The sequence below is a fragment of the Haliotis asinina genome, chromosome 7, assembly GCF_037392515.1.
Source record: "Haliotis asinina isolate JCU_RB_2024 chromosome 7, JCU_Hal_asi_v2, whole genome shotgun sequence".
Taxonomy (NCBI): domain Eukaryota; kingdom Metazoa; phylum Mollusca; class Gastropoda; order Lepetellida; family Haliotidae; genus Haliotis; species Haliotis asinina.
The window spans coordinates 35,830,660-35,850,041 of NC_090286.1; the positions used below are offsets into that span (position 1 = coordinate 35,830,660).

Here is a 19,382-nt window from a genome sequence, read left to right on the forward strand (position 1 = left end):
CCGAGACCTAGGTAACGTTTAACCTTACCGTGATCATTGCAAAGCACAGCGGTTTCGCATTATTCTAGGTTTTAGGTTTTTGAGTGTCTGGTGAAAAAGCATCTTTTGTCTCGATGGCATTTATTGATGTGTTGTTTTTATTTTTGAGCTGAACTTCAAGATTTTCAACCTTTCATTTGCCTGTTTGATTTGATATTCCAAAACACCAAGTATTCATAACGCGACTTTCTTTGTGTCCTTTTGAAAATATACAACAAACCGATTAACATTCAGTTTTGATTTTCCGAACAATGGTATTTACGTGCAAACATCTTGAATCGGGGGCAATGACATTTACAGGAATGTCATTTGTTTTATATGTCTGCATTTATGAATATACCCGGGGAATTGTACCATAACGAGTGGCATATATTTCAACTACCATGTGATTTATACTGTTTTACTTGTGTGTTTGTGTATGTGTGTGTATGTGTGTGTGTAAGAGAGAGAGAGAGAGAGAGAGAGAAAGAGACAGAGAGAGACAAAGCAAATATATGTGTGACCTTAGCGCATATGGCAGACAAGGTGGTTTTTTGATCTGAAAATGCCCTTATTCGTCACGTAAACATAACGCTCTATCAGAGTGAGTGAGTGAGTTGGTTTGCACCGCCCTCAGCAACATTCAACCAATATTACGACAGGTGACACCAGAAATGGGCTTCACACATTGTACCCATCTGGGGAATCTAACCCGGATTTTCCGCGTGACGGATGAACACTTTAACCACCAGGTTATCCCACCGTCCCCTCTCTGAACGACATGCGCAATGTGAAGGACGACGAAGAAACGTATTCTTCATATGATCGGCAATTTGAAATACCCATTTAGTCTGTGAATCGATGTGACGTCGTCTCAAGTTTAAAATTACTGATACATGTATCTATACATGGTCTGCCTGATAGGTATTCCAAAAGTTGTCTTCAGTAGGAATTACATCCATAAACACTTGTCATTCCTATGTATAAATGGCAGTTGCAATATCAGACAGACAGACAGACAGGTTGCAATTATATCAGGGTTCTACTGTGTAAATCAAGGGTACTTGAACGATATCAGACAATCGCCACACCGATCGAAACACTTAAGATGAAAATTTTCAGCATTTGTTTTGACAATCCATATATATATATATATATACACATATATGTATGTATACACACAGTGTATATGACATGTCATACTGTTGTGGCGAAATACGTTTAACTAAGCGCTGAAGATTATTTCGTTTCTACAGCGACGTCCATGCCTCAGTGAATGAGGTTGTAAGTATAAGTACTTACTTCAGTGAGTGAGTTAAGTGGGCTTAGTCTGAATCCTCACTCGGCAATATTCCAGCTATATGGCTTCGGTTTGGACCAGATAACCCAGTGATCAACAGTAGGCGCAATTGTACTATGACATGTCAACCAAGCCAGCGAGAATGACCACCCGATCCCCTCTTAAGATAAGCATAGGTTACTGAAGATCAATTCAACCAGGATCTTCACGAGTTGTTATATTGATGGACACCGTGTCTGTATTCTGATACAACGGTTGCATTGGTTGCCATTGCGTATGGCATTGCGTTGTTACGTCATTACGATTGATGTCATCGGTTCCCAATTACGCAGATTGATGTTCATGATGTTGATCACTAGATTGTCTCGTCCAGACTCGATTAGGTGCAGACCGCCGCCATATAGCTGGAATACTGCTGAGGCTGCGTAAAATTACACACACACATCACAACTGAATATAAACTAAATCCCCTAACCCTGTGTTCGTTCATTATTAGAAACATGAGCTATAATAGGAAGCATGGGCATCCACAACGAATATAGTCTGAAACCTGAAACTTGCTCAAAAGCATCACCTGAAACAGTAAACATACACATCATTGTCATACACATCACGTGAAACGTTAAACATCGTCAAAAACATCACCCGAAACTTTAAACATCATCACAATTATCACTAGAAACTGGAATCACAGTCATAAACACCTCTTGAAACAAGAAAAGTCGTCAAAATCATCTCTCGAAACATTGTTAGAAACATCACTTCTACAAGAATCATCGTCTGCACATCTTTTGAAATAAGAAAAATCCTCAACAATATCACTTGAAACAGGACTCACTTCTACTTAAAACAAAGATTAATAACATCACGGACAACAACATGATCAGAAACGGAATATAGCTACAGAATAGAAAAGTGTGATATTTTGAAACAGGAATGAAACATGTCCTAACCATCATTAGTACTATCTTTTGTGAAGTCAGAGAGACGGAAAGTGAGAAGATCACTGATAATTTGCGATTTGCTTTGGTTTGAAAAATATACTATTTTCATACTGTATGTGGCAAACTATGTCATATGTTTGTTACACAAACTTGGCATTTGATCTATAAAACTTGTCATGTTTATGTTGTTTGTTGTTTGAAGTCCAGACTATTATATTGACACTGGCGTTGCTGGTGGTGGTGGTGTCGTTGTTGTTGGTGGTGGTGTTGTTGTTGTTTGTGGTGGTGAAGGTGGTGGTGCAGCTGCTGCTGATGTTTTCGTTGTTGTTGGTGGTGGTGATGCTGCTGCTTGTGGTGTTGGTGTTGGTGTTGGTGGCGGTGGTGGTGGTTGTGTTGTGTTCTTGCTGGTGCTGCTGCTGCTGTTGGTGCTGTTGTTGTTGGTGGTGGTAGTGGTGCTGGTGTTGTTGTTGTTGTTGGTGGTGGTGGTGGTAGTGGTGCTGGTGTTGTTGTTAGTGGTGTTGGTAGTGTGGTTGTTGTTGTTGTTGTTGACGTTGTTGTTGTTGTTGCTGTTGTTGTTGGTGGTGGTTTGGACTGCCATACTGGTAGCTTGGACTCCATGATTCATCCATTGTCCAGATGGCGTCATCGAAAATGGCAGCAGTAAACTCTTTAGAATACTTCTTTGCGTGTATGCAAGCCAACAAACAGCTAGCTTCTTTAATCTAAGGAAATTATTGTTTCCATTGAATATTCTCCCACTTTTGACACAAGTGTCGCTGACATGATTAAGGAACACGAATGCAAATATAAAGATTAGGAAACGGGACACTGGCATCAAAATTACAAAGTTGTCCGCAACTCACTCTCCTTTTTCTTGACAGATAGTGGAAGTGTACCTCGGTTATTGGTGCATTCAACAAGACGGCATTTACAGGACTAATATCTGATGCTCATCTGTTCTCTCCATTAATGGTGTTCATTCTGCCATCTCTAGTATTCGTGTTCCTGTTGTAACAGCTCCATCCTTTATCTGTAGCACTGGTGTTCCTGCTCTAACAACTACGTCTGTTCTCTGTAGTACTGCTACATCAGCTCCACCTAGTATCTCACCAGCTCCATTTGTAATCTGAAGTACTTTAACAGCTATCCCTTGTGTCGCTTGTATTGGTGTTCTTCTTGTTATAGCCCCACCCGTTATCTCTAGCAGGGATGTTACAGCTCTAACAAATCCATCCCTTATCTCTAGTACTCCAATAGCTACTAACAGTAGTACTGATGTTACTACTGTCCCTACTTTATTATCGCTAGTACTGGTGTTACTACTGTCCCTACTTTATTATCGCTAGTACTGGTGTTACTGCTGTCCCTAATATATTATCGCTGGTACTGGTGTTACTGCTATGCCCAATTTGTCTTTTATCTCTATTAGTCTGGTACTGCTGTACAATTGTCTCTCGTATTAGTTAATGTTACAGCTGTTAATACTTTATCTGCCGTCTCTAGTACTGCTGTTACTGCCCTCACTAAAAGCGGCCTTTACCACTTTTACTAACTCTATTTTTGTTACTACTCGAGCTCGTTATCGCTTATTGCAATTGTTTGCGACCTCTCAAGTTCAAACTGGTGAATATATACACACAACACCTTTCACGAAAGTGTGAAATTTTATACGCAAGAAATAGCTCTTCCATTCTAGTTCATTTAATGCCAAGAACATGATGGAGTACAAACGTAAACAGTCAACAAGATATAAATAACAAACATTCATCTCGTTGTATTCAAGTGACACCATCATGTTTGGAAACCATTACCACAGATCTTGTAAATCGGTGATGTAAACATGCTTACGTCAGCTCTAACGTGTCTTTGTATTGTCTTTTACAATGCGTTTAGTTGTACCAATAGTCCTTCTGGGGATGCCTTGTATAAACAGCAACACAACCAACTATATGCTTGTGTCTTAAGACATCCCGAAAAGGAACAAAGCATCAGCAGTATTTCAATCAGTAATTACAAATTACTGAATGACTTTCCGGGATAAAATGTTCCTGTCCTATTGATGAAATAAGGCTCCATGGCAAATAATGGTTCAACCCACGTGACCTTGAGACAAAACAGCGCGTGTGAACAGTGTCAAAAACAGCTGCTAATGGTAACAACTCCGGCGCGAGCAGACGACCAGAGAAGCTAGTTACCAGCTTGTGGCGTTCTACACCGCCGCTCTCTCATTAGCCCTGTGTGGTGGGATCGATACGTGGCTTCGTTCAAACTCGCCATGTCCTACCCGGCCGGGCCTCTGTTCAGCTTCTAAACGGCCAAAATCTTGTGCCGGAAAGAGGTCCTTCTGCCCTCTTGACCTCTGTAGCTGGGCGGAAGTCCCGCGACCGCCATGCCTTGAAAAGCGATTACACTTCTTTATGTTGGTAATGGTGCGATATAATGAGTATAGAGTTCCAACAGGGCTCATCTTCAGAGCTTCGTACACCTGATACGTGCAGGGACAATACAATGACATCACTTGTATTGAAAGCCGAGAGCACTGGACAAAGGGTCTGCTCGTCCGAGAGTCTGGCGTTTTTTAAACCGAGGAACATGATACGGGTCCGTTACAATGGGCAAAGATTCGATTCTTGGGTCTCCTTTCTTTGAGATAGAAACCGTTAGGATAGTGTTTCGGGTCAGGATTATTGAGACTGATGATTAATATTTATGTTTTTAAATGTAAAATGACGGATGGCTTTTTTCGTTTGCCAATGGTTCTGTTTTAATCGCGATGGTAATAGATTTCTGTTGGTAGAAAGTGACAGTTGTCACTTTAAACCACACGAAACAGATTTCAGATTATCGACACTGACCTTGTAATGTTGTAGGTACGCACAAACAAAAGTTGAGGGATGTGCTTTGAACGTCAGCAAAATTAGATGAAAACACTCGTTTGATTATATTTATCGCAGATACACAATAGCACGATTTAATGACAATGGAATTCTGAAACATGAACTACATGCTTTGTCATGAGGCTAATATTGACAGGTTTCTTTTTTCAGATGATCATTTCGTTAAACTGAACATAAAACATGGAACCAGTGAGAGATCGTGATGCAGTCATGTAGAGAGTATTGGGAATTTTTCATTGAATTTCGCGGTAAATGTGTGTGCATGATGATGATGCTTTCACGATCTTGTTCAAACATAACCAACATATGATCAGTTGTGGTTAAATGTAAAACTCTCCATCATAACTATGCATGCATTTTGTTCGCAAAATTATGCATATAACTTTCACTTTACCTCGTAACAAAATTATTTTTTGGGTGTTTGGTAACCAAGAATGTAATCTAATATATCTTGAAATTAATCTAGAACACTTTACTGTTCTCTCAACTGGTTTATTATCTACTTGAATCAAGCAATACTACTTTACTCGAATAAGAACGAGACCGTCTCTGTTTCAAGCAGAGCAATGATTACAGTGTCTAGACCTGGATTAAGCGGGACTCTCAACTTCTTTAACCCCCTGGCAATGAGGCATTGGCTTGTCGGTTATCTATACATTACGATATTCATTAATTCCACATAAAAAATAAAATCATATTTGTCAGTAAACTGAAAATTTCAGCATGTATTTATTTCGTCAATATATAAAAGATTACAACTGATTTCGTGAAAATCCCTTTAATGTGTCCAAGACAATATCGTGTCATAGAAACCAACTGACTAACTACTTCGCTCGTCAAAAAATCAAATAGCTATTGATATAATACAGTACGTAACACAAGTGTGGATAGGTTACTGATTTAGGATTGATTTATCAAATAAACCCCGGCACGTCACCTTAGATGAGGGTTCGATTCCGGATTCGGTCGGAATATGATTGTAGTTTCGTCAGCGCCATTTAGGCTGTAAGGGTAGCCTAATAGTTAAAAAGTTCGCTCGTAACGCCGAAGACCGGGGTTCGATTCGCAACAATGCTTCGTACAATGTGTGAAGTCCATTTCTGGTGTCCACCGCCTTGACATTGCTGGAATATTGCTAAAAGCGGCGCAAAACAAAACTCATTCACTCGCTCACTCAGCGAGTGTTTCATGATTTCATCAAAGAAATAAGCGAGACCGGCATCACTTCGGACATTCTACATGAAGACGACACGTGGCACAATGGGGATGCATGCACAGTTAAACTCAGATCACTCGCTCGCTCATGATGGGAATATTTTATTAACAAAGCAAAACAGCTCTAGCTAGGAATGAAAAACAATATTGAAGAGTTACGATATATCACCGAGACGCGCATAAACTTATAGTAACAGCCTCGTATTTCGCCATTTTACTTATATTAGATTGTTATACTAGCAGTAACTTCATCAAAGTTAACAGACTGTTCTCCTTTACTTTCACTACAATAACGACTGCAAGCCAATGTACTGAAATCGACGATGTACCGGAAGATAGCTTGCGTTTCGTTTAAATCTTTTTCTTATCGTATTACAAAGAGACGAATAATAGCCGTTAGATCCCAGAAAATTAAATTAAAAAATAAAACGAATTGAAACCCCAACTCATCTGGACACCTTATTTTACTTTATAAAACGATCAATAAATTACAAAATGACATTAGGCTGGATTCGGTCCAAGTCGAACACATTCATAAGATTCATGATATTTTTGCATTTCAAATAGAAGCGCTCAACAAAAATGTACATTCACCTAAACAACCATCAAGTAAATACTTAGACAAAAGAAGAAGTACAAATTTTATGTGATGAAAAACATATCTGTTCGCCTTGTCCTGTGTTGCAATAACGTGATGTTCACTTAAAGAATTCATAATTAGCTCGAAAACCACAAAACTGAATAAAATATTCCTATTTATCACCTACAATCTCTCGGGAGCAGTTTTAGCCCTATCATCCTACCTCGACGGAAAACGGCTTGTTTAGCGTCGGGCGTTTATGGACAAGCTTCACGAACAACACTCATTCGTTACAAGGAACAGTATAATCATTTACCATCTTTGCTCTGCAGACACAATTACAAGAGCAGGATGTTTCCAGTATTGTGTGTGTGTGTTATTGCGACAGAATTACATTACACCGTACCTGTAGAAATTAAACCGTGAGTGTGTTATTTTCGACATACGCTTTTGTCAGCGTTGAGTTGGTCATGGTCATTCCCCTGAACATTGATCATGATATGACATGATATATTTTTGCGTCGTGAAAAAAAAATGGACAGAGTAGAAAATATTTCGCAGTCATAGCTTTTGCTCCACATGACAGGATATCTGATGTTTAGATCTGGGTCCACGGTTCGATTCCCCAGAAGGACGTACTATTTTAGGTGTATTGCATTGTGTTAACCTTAATAAATCAACTTCTTTAACAATGGCCCGATAGAACGTGATAACTTAAACCACTCCCCACTGATTAGATGGTGAATAAGTGAGCTAGGGATTTTAGTCTTAACGAGTCACTTTGGGAATTAGTGGATTAGTGATTTTTCGAAGAGTGAGTGAGTGAATGCATATCGTGGTCTGTTTAATAAAGGAGTCTGGACCAGACAATCTTGTGATCAACAGCATGAGCATCGATCAACGAAACTGGGATGCGAGGGCATGTGTCAACCGAGTCTGACCATCTGATTCCGACTCTTACTTGAAGCATGGGTTGATGAAGACCTATTCTTACAGGTTGCTTGGACAATTATACAGTACCCTCCTGAACCAGATAAATAGGCCAAGTGAAACAACCAGGTCACAGTCTTATAATTCAGTGTAAAAGAGGCACAATATTACATGAGAAGAGGGATGAATTCACGAGACTTTGAACAAAGAGATGTTTGATCAAGGCTATAAAATCCTTGGCCATGGTATAGCTTAAAAACTATTTATGACAGATCCAAATCTGAGATGGCGCTGACCAAAATTATCCATGGTGCAAAACCCGTTCCAATGTTGCTGTTTTTGGCTGAGCATTTGACGTGCCTTTGCGCGCGTTTACGATACCGATAATTGTTCGCAGCATCTGTTGTCATCCTTACATTATTAAGTTTCACACGCTAATGATGAAGCTGGAAACTTTCTTATGAAGCTTGTATTTACACTGTTTTATCCCACGATCCTCTTTAAAACATTGATATTTCAGTTCTGAACCCATAAACCCTGAACCCAGAAATGTGTGTTGCTTTAGACCACTAGATGCACATTAAACGAATGAGTGAGAATGGTTTTAAGCCGCTTTTAGCAATATTCCAGCAATATACGGTGGGGAACACCAGAAATGGGATTCACACATTGTGCTTTGGAATCGAACCCGTATCTTCGGTGTGACAAGCGAAAGCTTGTACCACACAGCTACCTCAATGCCAGTTTGGTAGAGGACACGCGATCAGGTGATCCAACTATCCAACTATCAAGTTCTGTTTGACCAAGCTTGCCCTTGACTTATTATGTTCAGAGATTGATGATATCTCGAGGGCATAACATACTACAGTCTTCACAATCCCCGTTGCCACATCCCTCTACACTGTATTTGTAATGAAAATATCAGTTTGGAACAATGCTCAAAGAGTGAGTGGGGCATTGAAAGAGTGAGTGAGTGTAGTTTTACGCTGGAATAGTCCAGCTTTAGATAATCCAGTGATCAACAGCATCATCGATCTACGATATTTGATAGTGCGATGACGTGTGTCAACTATGTCGGCAAGTCTGAACACCCGATCCCGTTTTTTCGCCTTCTGTTAAGGTTACTGAAGGTCAATTCTGACCCAGATGTTCACGGGTCAGGTGATCAAAAATAAGCTCTCGGTGAAATGTAAGGAAACTCGCCCGTTTGCAATAATATTGCACCAAGTCCAACTAACTGGCTTTTACAAAGGGTGAAGTTATTTCTGGTGTGTCCATTGTCTGTAGTTTGAAAGCATCTAAACAAATTGTATTTCTTATTATTTTAAAATTGATCAATGATCACCTCGGACGCTCTGGTTCAGTTCCCCACATTGATGCCGTCGGTGTCCCCCCACGAGATGCTCTCGAATACTACCAGGGACAACGTGAACAACGTGAATCATAATCACTCTCACACACTAATTCTACAACTAGTCAGAGCATATTTATTATTCGACTTGGTTCATAATAACTTTAGAATTGAATACTACTTTATACATACATACATACATACATACATACATACATACATACATACATACATACATACATACATACATACATACATACATACATACATACATACATACATACATACATACGCACGCAAGCAAGCACGCACGCACGCACACACCATTTCTACTCCTTATTCACCACAAGCAGGGATGTAGACTAGTGGTTAAAGCGTTCGCTTGTCAAGCCGAAAGCCCGGTTTCGTATCCCAATAATTAAGACAACGGGTGAAGCCCATTTACGTGTCACCCTGGATAGATTTTACTGGAATACTTCTGGTAAAGTAAAAACGTGATTCTACATCACAAAAACACCAACTTTGCCTGACACGACTAATTCACAACTGTTATCCTGTTCCACACAAGATTACATTCTAAACAAACGGATTCTTGTTGTACAAGTTTAATCCATTCAATCCTCACTCTGTAAAAAAAGCAAGACATTGTGAGCAGAGAAGACGAATAACTAATTAGGAGAAGTACGAAATTTCAAGCGATGTGACACAAGACCTATGCGATTTTATTCGACATGTCTGCGAGGGCCCAGTGTTACAACCGGATCATTGATTGAACATGTGTCGCCCGTGCTTGAATGTTGATTCTTTAATTAACTCGTATTTTTTCTATAAATTTGACAAGCGTAGTGTTAAAGTGTGTCGATAGCTTTATATCTGTCCGATGGGCTGATAGATTCTGGTCTGTAGGTTCAGTATGTCAGTAATATTCTTTACTCCAGGCTTGGGATCGCGCCGGCAGAACTGGGGAAGAATGACATTTAGATAAGAAAATTTAAATACCATTGCATTAGTCCATGCATTCATTCCTCGCCATGACCAGCAGATACGATCTTATTTTAGATGCTGCTTTGCATAGTTCATGTTGCAGCAGCAATGGCTGTGTCTGGGTGTCTGTGGTTGTTGCAGGAGTGGTTGTTGCAGCTGTGTTAATGATTACTGTTGAGTTTTGGTTGTGTCTGCGTTTGGAGGGATGTTGCAGCTGTGGTGTGATTCCGGAGTTTGCAGTTGTGGCTGTGTTTGCGGTTGGAGGGATGGCTGCAGCTGTGGTGTGATTCCGGAGTTTGCAGTTGTGGCTGTGTTTGCGGTTGGAGGGATGGCTGCAGCTGTGGTGTGATTCCTGAGTTTGTGGTTGTGGTTGTGTATATTGTTGCAGGGTTGGTGGCACCTGTGTTAATAATTGCTGCTGAGTTTGCAGTTGTAGGTTTAGGAATGACTTCTACAGAGCTTGGAGTTGTGGTTGTGTCTGTGGTGGTGTAGGAATGGTTGTACTTGGGGGGTTGGTTGCTGTTCTGTTTCTAATTGCTGCTGAGTTTACAGTTGTGACTGTGTCTGTGGTTGCTGCAGGGATGATTCCGGTTGTGTTAATGATTGCTGCTGAGTTTGCAGATGTAATTGCGTCACTGAGTCTTGTGAATTTGCAGTTGCGGTTGTGTCTGTGTCTCGTTGTGAATTCTCGTTACGTCTGTAACTCTCGCACGCAACTGCATCCAGCATGTTGGCAATAGGGGCGAGAACTGAACTTGACTGCATCATCAGTTATAACAAACAGCTCTACGTAAGGTACTTCAGGTACTGCGGGTACTCTGTTGGTCGGTGGTTTCGGCTGTTGTATGTCTTTCTGGCCACCAACGGAAGGAGGCTGATGGTTTTGCCGATATTTACGATATACCGACACAGCTTGATGTTGGTATAACTGGAATACACGAGCAGGTGCTGGGCTTTATTTATTTTGATAGATTCAAGAACCAGTCATAAACCCTCATATAGGGGATATTACATTTAAAAAATTGTAGGCAGTTGAACCCAGCTGTCAAAGTGAACCGAAAGTGTCAGAATGAACCGAAATCAAACACTATCAACAGAATACACTTCTTGTAATATTGATAAACTAATGAAATCACATTAACAATGGCAAGCCCACTCAGTTTTTAAGCAATTGTCACCTTTGCTTTGCTGGACATAATGCAAATCCCACACTTCTATTTGCTATTACTTGTTGAGTCACATCCCGTTCATCTTGCTGATACCCTTGTGGTAGAATATATCTTACCAATTCCATCACAAAGACAGACTGAAATGTAGTTCCCAACAAATTCAGGAATCTGAATACAACACTGTTCTTGTCGTGGTTTTGTAGGAAATAAATACGTTTCCTGGGAAAGGTTCGGGAGACACTGCAAGGTTAGTCGAGTGTTCTCGAGACATTTTGCAAATGCTTATAAATTGGCTTATGCCAAGGTAAGCTGCTCGATCCCATATTAATCATCTTTGTTCAAGCTGTTTTTCATTCTTAAGGATTGAGATACCTTACTGTCAGAGACGGTATTCATATACATCAGGCAGAACATGTTTTAATATATCACCTTCAAAGGATTTACATACTGCTTCAATTGAACTCATGGCTAAATGTAAGATTTCACACTGGTCAATTAATTAGAAACATATCGTCAAGACAAAACTAGAGTTGAACTCTTGCCATCTGTAACGTCTTACGTTACATAGTGTAATGACATTACAGAGGAAACGCATGAAACTGTATCTGTATTTGACTGCAAAAGGGAACGTTCCATTAGCTGTCGGACAAAAATCGTATACACTTAAAAACTGGAAACGCCGCCAAAGCTGCAAACAGAATCAGGAATCCTGCAAAGTTAACAGAGTCGATTATTCACAGACTGCCTTCAAATAAGTAGAATATTGCGACGTTAAACAATAATCAACGTATACATGTTTCTGTATGTCATTATTTAAACGTACTGAGCAGACATGGGAATTTGTGGGAAGGGAATTCCAAGCACAATTACTTTCAAGAGAATAAATGTATTTACGCTAAACTAGGTGTAAAGTGGCACTTTTCGTTACTCACCAAATTCAGAGAATGAGTCAATAATGTGTCACATATATCTGCACAATTTCAGGCCAAACCAGCAAAGCTAATAGTATACCTAGCTCAGGGGGTTCAAATCGTGCCTGACACATCGACCTCTGTTCGCAAAACTGCAGCAAGTTCGTCGAGACCCTGTTAGACCCTCTTAGAGACCCTTGAAGATCCGGGTATAAACTGGCCCTCAGTAACCCATGCTTGTGGTAACAGGCGACTTACAGGATCGGGTGGCTTCGTTTGCTGTCTTGTTGAGACGTACAATTATCCCGATTGCGTCGATCGATCCTTACACCGTTAATCATTGACTTTTCTGGTCCAGATTCGGGTATTTTCAGAGCGTCGCCACTTCAATATTACTAAGTGCGACGTTAGACAAGAACCAAACCAAACCAAACCAAACCAAACCAAACCAAACCAAACCCATCAACAACAGCCTTATGCACGATACAAGTATGGTCCTCTCAATTAGAGATGTACAGGTTTGTTTCGAACAGTTTTGAACAGCATTGTCTGCATATTTTCAGGAATTTGAAACACCCTGCTTTTATTCCCATGGACGTGGCATTTATCGTTTGAAATATACTACTCGTGATTTCAATGTAATTTAAGCTTTCAGGAAAGAGTATATATGCTCGCGGCATGGCTTCTTTCCATATCATACACTATAGAACATACACTACGAAATGATTTACGTTTCAAAGAAAATATCAATCAAAACTCATATGACAGGCGAAGACATTCTGCCGATAGGTAAATACATAATTTCATTTGTAGTATTAGCTCTGGTGATCCTCTTGGGTTAAAAAATCGCGATTCCGGATAAATCTAATCTTGTTTTAAAGATGAAAACACGCATAAATTGAGTATGTTTTAAACGTTTTACTCGGGGACGGCACCAGTCACGGAGTTGGGGGTATTACTACTTCTGATGTTCCTTTCATCGGGTTCAGCTGCAGTCGTGCCATTGGCAGTGGCGTCGTTATCGGAAGACATAAGAAATGACACCACGTTAGCGAAACACATTATCCATGCCGTTTGTTCTTTAACGTGATATAAGGTAAACTATTCGAGCTTGAACGTATGGCTGATGTGAAACATTTATACATATTCCTGGGAAGAAGTTTTTGCGTTGTAATGTCGATGCCATCCGGGGCTCACGAGGACAAATTGTTGAGTCCATTCTCGGTATAGTGAAAATTTATTGATCTTACAAGCATAACGCGACTGAAGACAATACATTATCGTAGAAATGAATGTATATTCAAAATTTTATTGCTGTTTAATGTGAAACGTAATACCAGAGTAACGGGGATATGGCACTAACTGAAAAGAGAGCTTAGATTACGTTTTGACACCGGGTGTCTACGAGAAGGGCGGTAGGCCAAGGTGAGTGAGTGAGTGACACTGTATACAGTATTATTCCAGCTACATCACGACGATCACGACGACCATGACGATCACGACGATCGTGGTTAATAAAAATGAACAACACGTGTTATTACATCCGATCCCCATTTATGGGGTATGTAGATGTATTTTGGCCATGTGTTCCAATAGATCCCCATTTATGGGGTACGTAGATGTATTTTGGCCATGTGTTCCAATAGATCCCCATTAATGGGGTATGTAGATGTATTTTGGCCATGTGTTCCAATAGATCCCCATTAATGGGGTATGTAGATGTATTTTGGCCATGTGTTCCAATAGATCCCCATTAATGGGGTATGTAGATGTATTCTGACCATGTGTTCCAATAGATCCCCTTTTATAAGGTTATCTTTGCCCTATACTGTCACCCTCTTCCTCCTTCTCTCTGTCTTGCTCTGTCTCTCTCTATCACTCTCTCTCTTCCTCCTTCTTTCTGTCCTACCCTTTATCGCCCCTCTTTCTCCTACTCTGTCCTACGTGCTGTCCCTCTCTGTGTCCTCTTTACACTCTCTCTTCCAGTACTGACCAACTGTAACGTCATACTGACACAATAAAGTATTTTAGGTGTGTAAATCAGCACTATCTTCACTTTCAGTTTAAACAATGACACTTCGCGGAATCCGGAATCAACTGTTTTCGACGCGGATTGATGTGTGCCCAACGATCATGAATTAGAGCAGACTAGATTGTATGAAACCGGATACTACGCCTTTAAGTTTGAGTTGTAGGGTACAATTTCCAATTTGGTTATTAAAAATATTGAAATCTGAATACCAGTGAATTATCAAGAAATATGACATTGTCATAAGGTCTGTGTACAGAAAACAAAAACCTAAACCAAGGAGAAAATGCAAATATAGATTTCAAACTCATTTGGACTTATCAAAGCAACTCAACGTAAATACTACCATGAACCAGTCAAAGACGGAAGCTCTTCATTTTTGGTTTTCTTTCATTTTTCATTTTTTATTGCATAGCCATGAATTACAGTAAAACAAGCACTAGGCCAAACACAAATAATGCAAAATATAATTAAGGCAACAAAAAGGCTTGGTAATGAGTATTGTGTGAAATTCACGTTATGTGAGTGAGTGCTGTTTTATGTCACAGACTAGAATCAACGTCGCCATGTCATGTACACCTGTAGTTAAACTACTAGGGAAAGTTGTGTCCATTGTTCTTGGAAGTGTTTCATTAGCATAACTGATTAACTGACCTAGGCAATTATTTCTATTTAAAAAACCCGTAACATTGTTATTTTGATAATCGCCATCTTGCCGGATTGAATAAGTATGAATCTCGTGGAGTAAATCGTTTAATCAACCTCACTACGGTAGCTATTTGAATAAACTCGGCAAAGCTTTACTTCGGTAGTTATTGGCATGAATCCTGCTCGGACAAAGCCCTTTCAGAGTTTATTTAAATAACCACCAAAGTAAGGGTGATTAACCTATACATATTACATTACGATATAGGTTTGGTAACGTGTAATAAATAACCTGCAACAAACTATTGGGCGCAGTCATGCTTGTTCCCGCATATCACTGGCACTATGTTCTAGGTCCGATCCAAAAACCGATTTAATCGTTAAGTCGATTTTCCCTTTAACTTATTAATACACATTAGATAGACGAACAACCGTTTTACCATATCAGCATCCACTTAACAGCAACTCAAGGTAGGATGTAGCCCTTTGTTATCATAACATTGTACAAATTAAGAATGCCATGTGAAAATAGAAGAAAGCTATCTGACAATTATGCAAAAGAAACCATCCATTACTGAACTACTTTTCCATGTGACACCTTCTGGCACAGAAACCTTTGTATAACGTTCCTAAAACATTTAGATAGAGTTTTCTCCATATTTCTGTGTCGGTGCAAACGCATGTGCAATGGCAGCTTAACTTCAGATGTGGAATATTCTTGATATGAAGTTAAATTACATATTATATATTCCGTACCACACGCGTGATGTACTTCCTAACGAATGGCACATGCTCCACGAAAACATACTAGGTAAATAATCTCTGATGACCAGTGGATAGTCCTTGCCACACGCAGCAATATTCCTGATGTATGGACCAGACCATCCAGTGACCAACAGCATGAGTATGTATCTACGCAAATGGGAACAGAGGACATGTGTCTGCCAAGACAGCTAACCTGACCCCCCGATCCCGTTAATCGCCTCTAACGACAACCATTGGTTACATTAGAAACATTCTGACCGGATCTTTACGCGCCACACTTGTCCTCGGCTGTTTTTTTCACATTTAAAGAGTGTAGGAACTGATTTTCGCACTACCAATATGTTCAGACTGTCCGACTGAGGCTAACTGGAAAAGGCTGTACAGAATCCATTAGGACGTGCAGCATCTAAAGATTTCTCCTTCGGGCATCAGTTAATACGATATTGTAGATTTTGTTGAACTAACGTGCCGTTTTAATTGATTTTTTTTACATTTTGTGCTGTACCTCAAAATAGTGGATGGACCATATAAGATAAATGTTCTAAGCCTTCTAAGCCTAATAGTGAAATAGTTCGTTGCTGACAATACACTATGTAGGCGGTAGGGTAGCCTAGTGGTCAAAGCGTCCGCTCATCAAATTGAAGACTTGGGTTCGATTCCCAACCTGGATACAAAGTCTGAAGCAAATGTTTGGTGCCTCCTGTCGTGATACATTGCTCCAACCCGCGTAAAAGCATACTCGCTCACTCGAAAAGTCTTCATTCTAATGGGAAAATTGTTCCATGTCACTTTGTGTAATGGACAGGCTGTGACCTCTATAGAATGGACACAAGGTCGGTCACTGTGCTTGTAGAAAAGGCTTAGAACACAGAAAGCCATAAAGATGTCCGTGCAACATTAGATGAGTATCACCCTTCATGTGTCACTGAAAGTTCTGGGCGGAGTTCTGGCAGGGAGAGCTTTGAAGACGATCCCATCCCCACCGACCTGTGCCTTCAGCACCACCAGCAATATATCCTGAGAATCCAATTTGTGGTGACGACTGGCTGGCGAATTCATCTCCTGCTGTTAGTTCCTCAGACTGTTGACACAGTCGCTTTGGCAATGAAGAAAGTATCAGCTACAGAACAACAACGCAGATGGCAGAACCTGACTCAACATAATCTTGTTCTGTTCTAAGATGAAATAGAAAGGGGTTTTTTTGCCACTGTCGTTGACATTTGGATTCCAGTTGAAGTGCCAACAGCAGTCAAAACTATTGGACACCACCACCACCAGTGAAGGCAAACACCGTCCCATAAGCTACAACATATCACTTAGGGGTATGTAGAGAAGTCACAGGTAAGATGTGTACTGGTGGGCAAGTGGTTTACCGTTACCTTCGTGGGGGTGGCCAGAGATGTTCTTGGACATTCTGCGATTGCTGCTTTATGCTTTGGTCTTGCAAGGCCAAGAGTAAGTTTAGTTATTTAAGGAACATTTTTAGTATTGAGTTATATTTATGTAAACCAGGGCCGGTGTGGCAGCCACGTGGTTAAAACATTCGGTCGTCAAACCGAAGTCCCGGGATCCATTCCCCTATAGGTACAATACGTGAAGCCAATTTTTGGTGTCCCCGCTGTGATATTACTGGAATATTGCTAAGCGGCGTAAAACCACACTCCCTCATTCTTAGGACCTGCGAGTTGAGGATTAAGCTCCAGATGGAATGCTCACATTAACATGTTATGGGCTAGCAGAACGACTTGTGGACAGGAGGTCTATTTCCTCCCTCTACCCCTCTGTCCATACTTTGTCAACGAAGCTTTCGCTAACCGTTTTGCAACTGAAATAATGGCTATATTGTGACTTGACCTATGTTGGGGATAAGATTCCATGCACCTCTATGGCAGAGGCAGATCAAAAAGGAAAAGTATTATAATGAGCTAAAATATATTTTAATGAGTGAGATCAAGTCTTTCTAAATCTAGGTAAGTCTTAGAACATGCGAATCACACCATCGTAAATTGGTTTAAGTATATATCCCGAGGCGAATCACACCACGTTGAAGACAGTTGATACTGCCGTATTGTGAGCTCTACAGGACCGGGAATTGACTGTAAAGGCACTGATACTGTGATCAGGTAAATGGCAATGCAATATCTATCAGTCATCAGGAAGCTTACACTCCTGAATGAAGCCCTGGGGGCTTCTGAAAAAATCTAAATCATTGGAAGGAATTTGTATATAGATTGGGATTCCTCCGCATCAACAGCACAAATATCATATAGGATGCTGTCTTGTGTACACCCAGGCGCACTGTCGCAATAGTGTCTTGTCTTGGTATATGATCAAGGGTAAGATGCAGTTTGTCTGCCAAAGGGGTTTACAGTTTGAAAATAGTATCCAGCAGAGAGGGTTCGGGTGATCCTGGCGCAGTCAGGCTGCGTAAGGCTCACCATCAGCTCAGGGCCCTTGTCCCTTCTAAAGCCCAGACAGCGAATAAGACCTTCCAACAAGACACGCTGCCTAGTCGAACCCACCAAGAACTTTCTGGAGAATATGTAGACTCCCCGACAGTGCAACATTCTTAGTCATACAAAGTGTCAGAAGGGTTATGCTCCCGGTGGAGAACTCTCCTGGGGCACTCTCCTGATCTGCACTGAGAAATCAGGAGGTACCGAACCAAGGGCACCGACAACAATGGGGAGTCTGACGACAGTGTACTTGGGGTGAAAGCGAAACATTTGAAAGTCCAGTACCTCATGCTTTTCCTGAATCTTGCCAATCACGTTGCTGTCACAAGGGACAAAACACAATGATATGCATTGGCTTTATCAAAAAGGAAAACATCAGGTTTGTTAGCAGGAATTCTTCTGAGAGTGTATGATTGCCTATTCAATAGCAGTTTAGAAACATCATGTTCCATGACGCCCTGGACATGTTCCACGTCGTACAATGGATGGACCTCGGGGCCAAGGCCACAGACATGGCGGAGTAGAAACAGCGATTCATGCCATCATGTCTTTTATGATATGCTGTTTGTGACAAGGAAGGGCATCCACTGACATGGTGTTGGACAGTCTCTATAAATTCATTACATATTCAACATTTCATTTTAACATTTTGTTTATAATAAGAAGCACACTTTGGCGATTGCGAGTCGGAAATGCCTGGTCCAGAGCATCGAAAAGGAAGCCCTCAGTTTCACATTTTAGACCAGCCGTATCATTTTTAACAGACTAAGATGAAAATTCTACAGAGAGGGCGCGGGTGATCCTGGCACAGTCAGGATTCTCCAAGTCTGGGCAGACTTTGTGAAGGACTTCACTCAGTATGCCCCATGGCTGTACAGTCCAGCAGTACATCGCCGTCAACAAAACCAACTTCAAATTTCAGATTTTGTCCAACAGCCTTGGCACACGAAAACTAGCTATGGAATTCCTTGCTTTCATCATGAGCATGAGAATCATCCAATAAATGAATATGTGCAAAAGTACACTATAATATTCTATCATCCTCCACATTAATCAAACCCCGGAACTGATTGGCATATATTGGCACGATTAAGAGAGGAACGTGGGTGGTGGGCACTGTTATCAGACATGATCCTTCTGTTCAGGCTATCAAGACTCTGGATATCTTGTTTTGTCTAGCCAATTAAC

At 40.7% G+C, this 19,382-nt stretch overlaps 1 protein-coding gene across 1 annotated transcript; it reads right to left on the bottom strand.

Annotated features, from left to right (window-relative positions):
- Nucleotides 1–2,473: 2,473 nt before the first annotated feature.
- On the bottom strand, nucleotides 2,474–2,860 carry LOC137291964 (probable basic-leucine zipper transcription factor E). The gene has a single exon (XM_067823515.1). The coding sequence runs from the start codon at nucleotides 2,858–2,860 to the stop codon at nucleotides 2,474–2,476; it is 387 nt and encodes a 128-aa protein (XP_067679616.1).
- Nucleotides 2,861–19,382: the final 16,522 nt, after the last annotated feature.